At 38.2% G+C, this 14,491-nt stretch overlaps 1 protein-coding gene across 5 annotated transcripts in view; it reads right to left on the reverse strand.

Annotated features, from left to right (window-relative positions):
* The window catches only part of Lama2 (laminin, alpha 2), a 635,907-nt gene extending 622,092 nt beyond the window's left edge, over window positions 1-13,815 (reverse strand). For 3 of the 5 annotated variants that reach the window (XM_017313815.1, XM_011243134.1, XM_011243135.1), the window contains exon 1: window positions 13,321-13,649. In XM_017313815.1, coding sequence (XP_017169304.1) covers window positions 13,321-13,420 — 100 coding nt within the window. In that variant the 5' untranslated portion in view covers window positions 13,421-13,649. Of the gene's footprint in view, window positions 1-13,320 lie in introns of all 5 variants that reach the window. The other 2 variants (NM_008481.2, XM_006512566.4) reach the window with 2 other exon arrangements.
* Window positions 13,816-14,491: the final 676 nt, after the last annotated feature.

Raw genomic sequence — 14,491 nt, forward strand, 5'->3', positions numbered from 1 at the left:
AACTTGAAGCAATCCCACTAAAATCAGGAACTAGATAAGGCTGCCCACTTTCTCCCTATCTAGTCAATATAGTGCTTGAAATCCTAGCCAAAGCAATTAGACAACAAAAGGAGATCAAAGGGATACAAATTGGAAAAGAAGAAGTCAAAATATCACTATTTGCAGATGATATGCTAGTATATATAACTGACCCCAAAAATTCCACCAGAGAACTCCTAAACTTGAAAACCAACTTCAGTGATAATTCACTGGGTATAAAATTAACTCAAACAATTCAGTGGCCTTTCTCTACACAAAGGATAAACCGGCTGAGAAAGAAATTAGGGAAACAACACCCTTCATAATAGTCACAAATAATATAAAATACCTTGGTGTTACTTTAACTAAGGAAGTAAAAGATCTGTATGTTAAAAAATTTAAGTTTCTTAAAGAAATCAAAGAAGACCTCAGAAGATGAAGAGATATCCCATGCTCATGGATTGGCAGGATTAATATAGTAAAATTGGCTATCACCATTATCTACTGGATGGAACACAGGGCCCCCAATGGAGGAGCTTTTCTCTAGAAAGTACCCTGTCGCGCCCGCTCTCGACCAGCAAGAACGACGCGACCACCAGTCCTTCTAACAGCAGTTTATTCAGTCCTGATTCTTCTTGTTTATATCTCCCCCGAACCCTGGGCCTCTCACTCCTTTTATACTCTCATCCACGCACAGCAGGCCACGCCCCCTCGCCAGTCACGAGGCTTCAGCTAATCAGGGCAGCAGGGGCAAATCTCCACCAAATTGGATTCACCTGCATCCTGGTACACCTGCGCAGCACTCAAGATGTTTGTGTCTTATATGAGGAAGTCAGGTGCAAGTCATATGACTTAGCTGCAGTCCCTGGCGCCTTTGGGACTGCCGCCACACCCGCTCCCCACAGTACCCAATGAGCTGAAGAGTCTGCAACCCTATAGGAGGAACAATAATATGAACTAATCAGTAGCCGCAGAGCTTGTGTCTCTAGTTGCATAAGTAGCAGAGGATGCCCTAGTTGGCCATAAATGGGAGGAGAGGCCCTTGGTCTTGTGAAGATTATATGCCCCAGTATAGGGGAATGCCAGAGCCAGGAACCAGGAGGTGGTCTGATCAACAGATAGAGAAATTGTGGTACACTTAACACAATGGAATATTACTCAGAACTTTGTAGACAAGTGAATGGAAGTATAAGAACATCATCCTGACTGAAGTAATCCAGCCACAAAAAGACAAATGTGGTATGTATTGGTTTATAAGTGGATGTTAGCTGTTGTCTTCAGTAAACAAGCTATAACCCCTATAACCGCAGATATGTATAGCCTAGCATGAAGGGAAGGATCTCCCTAAGAAGGAGCATTAGAATAGCTAGGGATAAAGGGAGGTTTCTGGAACTGGAAGATCAAAGAGTGAGGGGGAGGGGAAGGATGGGTGAGGAGGAAATAGAGCAAGGAACATCCAAAACTAGAAACCATTTGAGGGGGCCATAAGGAAAACTAATATAGTAGATCTTCTTAAAATCCATACATATATGAAAGAAATCTAAGTGAAATCACCAAATAACAGTGGAGACAAACCCCCAGCAAGATATCTCTTGCCACCAAATAAAATCTCCAGTATCTGAAATGGCTTATATGCAATCAAGTTGATGGCCCAGGAGTTCTTGTAAAAACCCCCATAGTGATCCAAATTATGGTGTTGAGTTACCATTGCTGAAGACAATACCTACCTACTTCACGGAAGACAGATAAGCCAAGCCAGTGCCTACATAGAGCCTTTGCCTACTGACTGCTATTCATGGTACCAGAAAGTAGTCTATATGCTACCAGAAGAGAAAGGTAAACACCAAGTCAGTTACAGATCCTTCTATCTACAATGATGTCCTGACTGCAAGATATGCTGATGCAATAGACATCGTGGTAGTAACCAACTAGTCCATGAGATTGAACTCATGCTAGACCTGCTCAGGCTGGCATGAGCTTGATAGGCTATGGACCTAGGGAAAAACCAACTACTATTTGCTAAAGAAACACAGCAATAAAATGACTCATAACAACATTCTGCTATTCTCATAGGGTCAGTGTCTTACTCAACCATCTTCAGAGAAGCCTCTTCCTGTCCAGATGGGAACAAATACGTAGACCTATATCTGGATGCAGTACATCACGATAGAGCAAATTCATTCCTAAATGGGATGTTTCTATCAAATCTGCCGGCTCAGGGCTCAGAGAGCTCAGGAAGAGAAGGCAGAGACATTGGAACAGACAGATCGGATGAGAAGGCAAAGAAACAAAGCTTTGTGGAGACAACAGGACATATATATCTATGAACTCACAGAGACTGTGACAGTATACACAGGACCTGCACAGATCTAAGTCAGATGAGACCCCAGTACTGAGAGAAGAAATGAACCCAAGCCTTAATCCCTAAACCAAAAGCTGTCTTTAGATGGTAACTGCTCACGAGGAAAAATTGGTTTCTCTAATGGAGGCTTACTGCGTATACAAACCACACTTGTATCTACAAAGTACATTGCTAATGGCAGGCCCCATGTCAAGGATTGTATAGCAAATTCTCTCTCTCTCTCTCTCTCTCTCTCTCTCTCTGTCACACACACACACACACACACACCCCTTTGGTAATTTTTCTTTTCCTCTTTTGGTCTCAAAGTATGTATGGCTTTTGTCTTTTGTTTGGTTGGTTTTGGCTTTTGTATACCTTACAGGTTTTTTGCTTATTAATTACGATTTTCAATTTTGTTTTTATAGGTTTTCTGTGTATGTGAATATATAAGTTTCTGAATCTGTACTAATTTCTTGTGATTTTCTTTGGTTCTTTTTTCCTGTTTGTTCTATATTATTATGGTTTCTCCATTCTTATTTCAACTAATTTTATATTATTATTATTAAGATCTCTATTTTTAATTATTAAAAACAAGAAAAGGTGTGAATTTGGACCGGTGAGGATATGGGGATGATCTGGGAGGAGTTGAAGGGAGTGGAAACAATAGTCAGAACCTATTGTATAAAAAAAATACTATTTTCAATTTAAAGCGAAGTTCTGGAGAAAATTAGAATGCAAAGACTATATCTCAACATAGCAAAGGCTACATGACAAAAAGGGGGGAAAGGATATTTTATTGATTATAAAACATGTCATTACCTATGCATAAAATGTGTCTAGAATGTTTTACAAAAGTAATAAAATGGGATAGCTACATTTAAAGTTTTTCTCTCATATCGATTTATCTTTTGTGTTATTAGTATATGGCCCAAGAAAATGGAATAATATAGATATTTTTTTTAAGTTGTGAAAATAGAAAGAAACTATTTAAGGATAGGAAGGAGCAAGTGGAAGAGAAATAGGAGATGATTAGAAGAATGAATATAATCAATAAACAATATATGCATCTATAAAAAGATCATAATTAAAATCATTATTTTGTGCAAATAATATTTATATTTAATGTATAACATATAATATTTTAAAATCTCCCTCTCCAAGTTAGCATTGAAACTGTCTTTCAAGACAATTATTTCTCTTTGATAAAAATATAAACAGACTGCAGTGAGATATTTTCTATGATATATATTTACTACACCTCACCAAAGCATATGTCAAGCAAGGATATACACTTTGTGATGTAGTTTTCTAAATGCACTTAAGGCTTTATTAATACTTAATTAACAAGTATCTAAAACGAAGAAATACTGAAAACCAATAGTCACCAATTAACTGAAGAAAACACAGGGTCAAAAAAGTATTCAAAATGTCTACATGGTGTCGTCCCTTTCAAATCACGTCTCACGCCGAATTAGTAACATAAAGATTAGTTAATTACAGATGCTTGTGTTTCCTGTTATCTCACATGCTGACCAGGGTAATCCTGACAGAATTTCTCAACACCTCTACAGTGAGATAGTTTTGAGCATACACAAGAAATATTTTAGAGCCTGGCAGTGGTGGCATATGCCTTTAATCCCAGCACTTGGGAGGCAGTCAGATTTCTGAGTTTGAGGCCAGCCTGGTCTACAGAGTGAGTTCCAGGACAGCCAGGGCTACACAGAGAAACCCTGTCTCAAAAAAAAATATTTTAGAGTGTTTTGCATTCATAAGCAAAATTATATACTCATGCGTGCTAAAAACATTATTGTTAAGCAGAATAGAAAAAGTAAGAATAATCACTGATCCACCACCAATCACTTTCACATGCATTTTCTAGCGTGATTAAAATACTAATTGGACAAACTTCATCTATCAAAATTTTGATATTAGTTAAGTAGCGACTTCTCTATCAATTTAATTATTGTCATCTTCTAATTCCATGCTGCTTTTCCCAGAGTTATTTCTAAAACAGGGGAATGAGTGTGAAAATTGAAAGTATCAGGAGACAAGCAGTACTAAGTAGTTATTACAAGCTGAGATACAAAGTTCAGACTACAACAGTAGAAATTCTAATTATATTTGAATTCATGCATTTCTTTCCTCAAGTACAGAAATTCTTCCACAAATTGTCTTTGGTAAATTTGGTCAGCCAGTGTTGAGAAAAAGCACTTTGTTGAGCCAGAGAATTTCTTGGCACCATATCAGCCTTTAGACTAATTAATATTACAGAGAAACTACTAGAAGCTGATATATGCTTAGTGTTTCACACAACCTCCTGACAGGTCTCCTCATCATGATAAAACGTATTAATTTGTGTTTTCCTTCATAAGTTATGTCTTAACTTAATCACTGCAAAAGGAATACCAAGCAACGAGTCTGGGAGTTGTGACACTTATAAGGACTTGGGGTAAAGACACAAAAATGTATACTCTATAAAGACATAATGTTTTTTAAAATAAATTAGAAAACTATAATGCGTTAAGAGACAATAAATCAATCGATAATATATTAAATATGCTAAATGTACTAATGAAAGTCTTTTATCACAGAAAAGTCCAGATAGTGACACTTATGATATGCATATGCCCATGTAGATCAAGACATGTATGCATGCTCATTGCTCTCAAGATATGTTCACATGCCCATGCAGCAGAAATATAAGCAACTGACATATTGTTTTCACTAGGTTATTTTGAAAGGGCAGTCTGAATATTGCTATGAAGTTAGCAATTTTTCCTTCTCTTTAGTGGAAAGCTTTAGCCTAACCATCTCTGATTCTTAAGTGGATATGTTTTTACTCTTGTTCTTTCATTCACTAGCATTTACAAATCAAGTGGTATTTAAGTTCATTTCATAGTGAATACTATTGCTTGAAACCTGCGGAAGTAATTCCAGAAAAGCCAATAAGGAGCCAATTACTACTTTCTTATAGTAGCACAATCCAAGCCCGAGAGATTTAGGGATTCAAATTTAATAGATCATTACATTGTTACATAGCTTTATTTAGTGTATATTTGTATTTTCATATGTTGTTTACACAAAGATAACCAATAAAGAGTATAGTCTAATGACTCTGTTTTCTAATTAGAATAATATAATTCATACAGGAAGAAATGATTTTAATGTATCTTATAAAACACAAAAATCTAAAACTTATTAAGGGATGAGGACTTAGAATTCATAAAATCAGAAGAACAAAACTGAACTTCTAAAATTGCACTAGGATTGCTCTTTGTCCTTGACAGACTGGAGGACAAGATCCCTTTGCCTTTACAAGATGAAAATAATTGTATTAACTCACTAAACACCCACATTGTGTAAGTAATATGCTAATTCACAAAATCTACTAGATACTATTATAGCAAATTAAGCCATCTGGCATCCAAGAGCAGTTACATGGAGAGCTTTGGGGAGACATGCAGCTCAGAGTCAGCCTAGGGGACAAATATGGGGACACATTGCAGCATCACACAAGGTTCCATTCCTAAGTGCTAGGCACCACCACACTCCCACAGTGTTCATGATTCAGACTTCGCATGATTAGCCTGCTCTTGGAGATAGATTATGCTTCTTACAGTGTGCTGAGGAACGACCCACACATAGAATTAACTTCATGATCCTTTACTAAGTGGCATGTCTCCAAATATTAAAGTCCATATTCAAAGGCTGGAGTACAACTCAGCATCAAGGCCCTTGTTAACACATATGAGGCCCTGATGGTTACAGCCTCGGATTTCATTCAAGATAATGCAAAGGGGTGTGCAATTGCACCAGCGTGTAAGCCCTTCATCTGGGCTGTGAAGGCGGAGCACAAGGAGTGCAAGGCCAATTTTGGTTATATAGAATTTTTAAGACAACTTGGGATTCATGAAGCCTCATATCAAAAAAACAAAAAACAGTAAGAAAGGGGATTCAAAGGGGAAAAATGAATCTATGTTATGTATCTTTGACAAGCCTTTAGTCTTAATTCACCATGTAAATCCAGATTGTCTCAGAAGCAGCTTAGAAAGTAAATATCAGTGCTCTTTAATAGGAGAGAGGTGAGTGAAATTATCCACCTATGTCTTCTTCATCTCTTTCAACTACCATATTTTACGCTCAAGCAGGAGGCTAAAAGAGAATGAAAAAGAAGAAAGAAAGAAAGAAAGAAAGAAAGAAAGAAAGAAAGAAAGAAAGAAAGAAAGAAAGAAAGAAAGCCGCAAGGGAAAAGCTACACAATTGTCTTCATGTAACTTTTGTCTCCAATGACAGAATTAAATCATGCCCAAATCGCATCACTTTGGCCCAAAGGTCACTGTAAGATTTACAGTGATTCTTAAAGTATTTATAAAAATCGAAACAGAACAGAGAATAAACTTCTGTTCATAAGATAGGCAATGTTTCAAAGTTCATTTCATAAAAGAGGTCAACAAACCAATGTATCTTTCTGTCACTTTAACAATGATGTCTAAAGGTTAGCTTTGATATTGGAATGGATAATAGCAAAGAGAACTCCAGACTACAGATGACTAAATGTGGGACTGAAAGTACCTTACTTTTGTTGTAACGTGAGTACAAGTGAAAATTACCCTTAGAAGATTACAGTGTATTTCTGAGGACAGTGGCAGAATGTAAAGATAGCTGTGGATATCCTTGCATAAAAGCATTTATGAAGGCAGGTACTGACACACTTCAAATTTTGGGACAGTATTGACGACTAAAGGAAGAAAATGTCAGATCAGGAGTCTGAGTTTCATAGCAAGAAGCATTTTGAGGTAGAATGTTCTACAATATGGAATCACTTAACATCTACCACACACAGAACATGCAGGACAAGGAATAAATGGAAAATAATCTCATTCTTAGACATTAGGTTTAGCCCCAGTGATCTGTGTCTACATGAGAAAAGATGTAAGTATGATTTCCTTCCTTTATTAAATATGATCAAAACCTGTACTGCTTCTATCTCACTTAGACTAAAAAGCTGGATATTTACAATGGCCTATGTTGTGTGATCTAGTTCATGGACTTAGACTATAAAACTCGGTACTTACAATGGTCTATTGATACTGTGTTATCTAGTACTTCTCTGAACTCTCTAATGTGGCCCAGTCAACTCTGCTTTCTGTGTGGCGAGTCTGCTTCCACCAGATCTCTACATTAACATTCCACTCTACCTACCAGCGTTTGCTCAAGTTGACCTCCTTCATGAGGTCAATTCTTCCCAATCCATTTACAGTAGTAGTCAATCTCTCTGCTCTTCCAGGGCCTTATCTCTCTTGTATGCTTGTCAGGATGTTTATCATCAACTGTATTATCATTCTCCTTTTATGTGTGACTTTGTTACTTCATTATATTTTCACCATATTCCTGTCACCCCATGTCTATCCCAACTAATATAAGGACTACAGGGACGAGGACTTGTGTCTTGTGTCTTTTTAATATACAACCTTGACAAGAATCTTGCACTAACCAGTTTTTGGTTTTCCTCTAATTTTCATCCTGTATTTTTTTATTCACCAAAACTGGGCTTCTGACCAAGCCATCTGCTTTCTACCAAATCTAAATATTTTAAGTATACTCAAATCCTAATCTTCCATTTTTTGGGTTAAAAGGATAATAATATCTGTGAGCAATAGCAAAATTGTTAGCCTCTAAACCTCTAAAGTAAGACTTGCAATCTTGGCAGGTGACCTGGGGTGACAATAACAACAACATCATCAACAACCCCTCTCCACTTGGAAATCTCTCTAGCCTGGCTCAAAAGCAAAGTAGACCTCTGAAGACTGAAAGCACAATGTTGTGCATTGTCTTCTGTAACTTCAACAGCCAGCTACCTCACTGAAATTGCAGTGTGTGGTCCAGATTAAGGTTGCTGCCATTCTTTGGTCCTAAGTACGCTACTTTCATTGGGGACAGATATGTGATCCTCTGATCTTGACATATAGTATGAAGAAAGCTATGAGATATGTTATACAGTTTACCTGTGTACAGTAGGTACTATTAAGTCTATTTGGTCCCAAAGAAGTAGTATTTTAATTGGAGGAGTGAAGCACATTGACTGTCAAAGATGATTTGGTGTTTATTAGATGTATGAATGATTTATTAAGTACCAATGCTCTGCTCTGATGAATAAAACTGAAGTCCCTGAATTGGGAAATGTACCATCAAGCAAACTTTATTTATATCTATTGTAGGATAGTAGAAACTATCCGGAAAAATGTGGGGGTTGGAGCATTGTATTTAATACATACGTATGATACAACTAATGTGTGCTCATGTGGTAACCAGAGATCAATGTCAGCGTCTTCCTTCACTGGTTTTCATGTCACTTCTGAGAAAACGTTCCCCGTAAACCTGAAGAACACCTTCATTTCTCCAGTTCCTTGAACTGTGGTTGTAGACAATGACTATAACTCCTGGCTTTCGCAAGGGTAGTGGTGATCTGAAGTTGTATCCACACGCTGTGCGTATAATGCTCCCCTCCCAGAGCCATCTCCCCAGTCTTCTGTTCTGAAATTCCTTTTACTTAATCCCTCCCAAAAATGATGACATCACTTTCCCCAAAGCAGCTGCTCATGGGTAGAATATTTGCATTACCTAATTAAGCTTTATAATAGCCATAGGTAAAGCTGAATTATATTTAAGGAAGTCAGCTGAAACAGAACTATAAAAGCTTGTCCAATCTTTACTTCTTAATGACCAACATCCTTGAAATAGATGCAATTAAGTACTTTACATGATATCCCTGGATATAAAAAACCTTAAGACTCCACAAAGAAATCTCTATATATTAATATATGTAATTTAAAGTATTTGTATCAACCTTATTAGCTCTTCTATATAAATAATAGATGATTTTGAATATGTTCTCATTTTCAATTTTATATGTTATAAAGAAGTTTTATAAAACTATTAGGTCAGTGTACAGTAAATAAGCTATCAAGTCATAAATGTAGCAAAACAAAGGTTAAAAAAATAACTTTGGGTTTTTGACCAGAATAAGCCTCATGACAATATCTTAGGTCATTTATAAACTGTTCTTTCACTTTATAACACATGATGTTTTAAAATCAGGCAATTGTTAGTGATGTCGAAATTCCTTAATAAATGTTTAAGTATTTTTGCCAAAAGTGAGAAAGGTTTGTCCAAAACATGTTTTTATTTTAAATTTCAGAAAGCATCTAAATACACTTTTAAACACACTTAACATTTTGTTGACATTTTTAAGAACCCAGATATTGGAATATGAGTGTTCACTCCAAAAACAATAGATGGTAATTCCCAAACATTGGAACTGAAACAGGACTGGAGACAGCATGTGCTGTAACTTCCTCTCCATATAGCATGATGCCCTAGGGCACACTTGGCATGGTGGGCACCTTAATACCAGTGGACATTGTCAGAAGCAAGGTGTACCCAGCTGCTGCTTAACTATTTAGAATGACTGGTAAGGGCAACATGGCAAACAGAAGAGAATTCCCAGTTTAGAGTGTAGCCTATCAACTTCTCATATTCTTCTGTGGACCCAATTCAGAAAGGCTCTGTCATTCCTTTTCATGTGTCAATTCCTTAATGTCTGAAGACATTTTTTATATCCTCTTCCCTTTCTCCTTCTCCTTTTCCTCCTCTTCATTTCCTTCTTCCCCCTTTACCTCTTCTTTTTTCTTTCTTTCTTTTTGTTCTTCCTCTTCCCCATGCCCCTTCTCCTTCCCTTCCCTCCTCCTTCCCCTTCTTCCCACTCCCTTCCATCCTTTCTTCTCCTTCCTCCTCTTCTCTCCCTGCCCCCTCGTCTTCTTTTTCTCCTTCTTCTTCAATAAAGTCTTTCCTTAGGCTGTTCCTCCTGTGAACATCTTTTCACATCCTTAACTATTGTTTCCCTGCCTGTGGATTTGTCTGTCAGAGACTCCACTGAGCTAACCTTGCCTGCTCCTAAGTTGACTTGTCTGCCACAGTTCCAGACTATATATTTACACTGAAACTTCTGTGATTCACACGGGTATTTTCATCCTCATTCCTGTAGAGATAATGGACATAGTACATTTCCAGAAGAGAATTTATCATTTAGCATCTGGATATGAATAATAAATGAATTTCATACAGATTCTATAAAGTGGAGACCTCTGAAATTTCTGGACCTGTTATTCACCAACTTCAAACTAACTGGCTTTCTGTTAACTTAAACAACATATCAAGACAGAAGAGCAGAAGAAAGCTATCATACTGCCAGATGGACCTCACTCACTATACAATATTCTTGTGAAACTATTTTCCCTCAATTGCAGATCATATGATATTTTCCCTTCTAGGTATTAATCACATGAATATCATACAGCATTTTATTTTCTCCTGTGTTAAAAGGTAAATTCACTTTGACTCAATCACTCTATTTAGATGCTATAAATAGGAGAGTGAAACTTATTCTTTATAAATTCAAACTTATTGAATCAATTATATTTGCACTACAACTCAGTATTCTATAGAAACTATACAATATTTTCCAGAAAAAAAATGAGAGGCAAATAAATAAAATTTGTTGTTTCTAATTCTGTTTACAGCAATAGCTCTCAGCCTTCTTGATTCTGTGACCCTCTAATACAGATCCTCAAGTTATAGTGACCCTCAACCATAAAATTATTTTTGGTGCTACTTCAAAATTATAATTTTGCTACTGTTATGAATGATAATATAAAGATCTGTTTTCTACTGATCTTAGATGACTCCTGTGAAAAGGTTGTTTACCTCTCTAAAGGAGTCACAATCTACAGGTTGAGAACCACTGTGTTGCAGGACATGTCAACATCCTTAGTTGATTGACACTGGTCTATAAGAGAAGACCAGAAGTCTTCACAGTTAGTGCTAGGACATGAAGGGCACTGCTGGTATACACAATCAAAACCAGAGAAATTGATGTTAGCCAAAAAACCCCTTTTTTTTGTCAAACCACATTCAGTGAGTATTACTGATAAGCAATATCAAAGTTGAAACATACTTCTAAAAGGAAAAGAAAGAGACCATAGCCCCAAGAAAAGGGAATGTGAACATGAACTGTACTTGGCATACTTTTAGTTTCTGAAAACAATATTCTCATCAGTTATGTGAACTTCCTTGGCTAGTACTCCAAGCCTTAGGTTTTAAGTTAGCCCTGTGGGAATAATAACAACAGAGATGAAAATAGATCTTCTGGTCCAAGGGTATATGGCTTCTGTATAAGAACATTAAATTATAAGGTGCTACACTAATTTAAGCCATCATAAATGTATTTTAAATATACTTTTTATTATTAATAAATTTAAATCACTTATCCTAGACCCACTCTTCAAACACACTGCAAATGACTGTAACAAAGACAGTCACAGAGCCCAGGGGAGAGAGGAGATGGCTCCTTGACTAAGGGTATTTGCCCAAGCTTAATGTCATGTTTGTATATCTAGAACTCAGAGGGCGAAAAGAGTTCTGACTTTTCCAAACTGATCTCTGACCACACACATTCACCACATCATTTGTATATCCCCACTACAAATAAATAAATAAATGTAAAAAAAAAAAAAAAAGAGCACGGGGAAGAACACACACATGAAAGAGAATTCTCAGTAACTCAGTACAGGACTATACTCTAGAATGCAATCTTTGGCCTTATTGGAAGTAGAGAGCAGTGCAAAGAAAGACCTAGCCTATCTCTCCCAGCTACCCAGTAGAATTAAAGAATCACCTATTGTTAATCACAATAGAAGAAAGGACAAACGTTAAATGTGGCACTTTTTGTTTTCAAACTAACAGCCAAGGATATTTCTCCAAAGCAGTCTCAGTAATTCTATTATTTGCACCACACTGACCCGATTTCACCTCTGCAAAAATAGAAGGTTATCTGGAGAAACTGGGAGTCATTTTTATTCTAGGAAGTATAATCAAAGATTATGGTGAGGGGCTTATGCTATCTGTTATATCCTCTTAAACAGTCCTGTGTGAAGGGCTGGTCTAAATCAAGAACAAACATGAGAACTACTAAACATGAGAACTACTAACATAGTTTCAGTTAATTTTAAACAAGAAAAACTACTCTACCAGATACAGCCTCATCCAACTTCCTAAAGCTTTTTCTTCTAGATTTTGCACTTTTGAGGACAAACCCGTTGAAACAAAGTTAACATATTTCTGAAATACTTTTTATTTTGATTCAGGTTTTTCATCTTTGGAAAATGCTTGCTGGAAGAATGTGTTACAAATTATGTTTCTTGGTGCTGTGCATGCATCTTGTAAAAATCTCTGCTAACTCTTTAAAGACTCCCAAGCTTTTCAGAAATGTATGCACAAAAACAATAGAATGCTCTGATAAGAATAATTTAGCTGCATTGAATACAGTTGTCCCTCAAAGCCCCTGAGATGTGTTTGTGACCACTGGAGTCTGAGAATAAACAGAAGTCTAGTCTATTTTGAGTGAGAGGAGGTTTCACAAATGTGAGTGGAGGTGTTAGCCACATACTTAACTATTTTATGTAAATAATTGGAAACAGGATTCTTAAAGTTAAAAGAAAACAATTACTTAACTCAAAGTTACTAAGCTCAACTACAGCTGCTCGCCAGGGATGGGGGTGGGGGTGGGAGTGAGAGCTTTCCTCTGCAGGAACGGAATCTAATTTGATGAAACGTTTTTCTCTCAATTGGAAAGAAGAAAAGATAAAAAAGTCTGCCTTGGGAACTTTAGAACTAGTTTTCCGTAGACCAGTTTCCAGGATTTAGTGAGCAGTTTGGTGTTCCTTGTGCCCCGCACAGCTCTCTCGGGGGGGTCTTACTCTTAATTTGCAGGAGTTCAGTCCCTTGCGCCTGGAAGAGCACACCCTAAAGTAAAGCGAGAAAGTGGTCCCCAACCAGCAATTCTTTCTCTCTAGCTGAAGCCTGTTAGGAGCAGCGCTCCAGGGAAAGGGCGCCCTGGACTGTACCTCTCTGTTGATGCGCTTGGGACTGTCGCCGCTGAGTCTGGGAGCCTTCGAGCGTCCCCAAGAGCAGGAGCAAGAGGATCCCGGCGGTGGCCGCAGGCATCCTGGCCGGAGCAGATCCACTCCTCCCGGAGCCCACGGAGTTGCAGCCTCGGGTCCACCCAGCTGAAATGAGCAGCTGCAGGGGAAAGAGGAGGAGACAGTGCTCCCCAGCTCTGCCCTGCCACCGCCCAAGGGTGGGTGAGAAAGGGCAGTCCCCACCCCTTCCCAGGCCTGGGCCTTTAAAGGGTCCTTGGTTGGAAGAACCTGTGTTCTGTGCTTCCTCTGTCAAGGGAATAGGGCCTCTAGCAGGAGTTATCCAAACTTCTTTAGCATTAAGGAAGTAATTGATACCAAGGCACTCTGGGGTCTGTGAAATCCCTCCAGATGGAAAACATTATTGCCAAGAAAGCTAGAAACTTTGACTCCTCAGAAGGTTCTGGCAAAATTATATGCAGCTGCCCTGGGTCCAGGTGATCCCAGACTGTCCCAAGGTCATGGTGCTAACTACTAGGGAACTGAAGTTGCCCACGGGGAACCTCACGCTGGCTTGCACATTAGGAAGGAACTTCCCGGAAGGCAGCTGTGCAGGGAGCAGGGGATGATAGACTAAAGCTGTCCCAATTCCACTGAAATGTTTCTGAAATCACTCCACTGGTTGGAAGCTGTCCCTATAACCAAGGGACATTATTAAAAGGGAATGGAATGTCTGTAAAGATTTCTGCTTATCAGTCATGGTGGCTTCTTCCTTTTAACTCAACAAAGCAGTGTTCTACCCTCTGTCACAGGGCTTCCCATGGCCACTCCATAACAGGTTGTTATTGAAAAGGCCACTGGTTCTCAGTAGGGCCTGGAAAAACAACTTCACAGGTTTTAGGTGGCACCCAGGATACCCTTTGTATTAGTGTACCCTGGCATCAGGATGCACTCAAGGAAAGAGCAAGCCTACACCATAAAGTATTCCATCTTGAACTTCTGAATGGGCCACCGCATGTGTGCCCGTGCGTGTGTGTGTGTGTGTGTGTGTGTGTGTGTGTGTGTGTGTGTAGTCAGTTTGAAATAGGATCTCACTATGGTCTCAGATTCAGAGATGCACCTGCCCCTGTCTGTCAAGTGCTGGGATTAAAGCCTTGGA

This window comes from Mus musculus, chromosome 10 (assembly GCF_000001635.26).
Source record: "Mus musculus strain C57BL/6J chromosome 10, GRCm38.p6 C57BL/6J".
In the NCBI taxonomy this organism is placed as follows: Eukaryota; Metazoa; Chordata; class Mammalia; order Rodentia; family Muridae; genus Mus; species Mus musculus.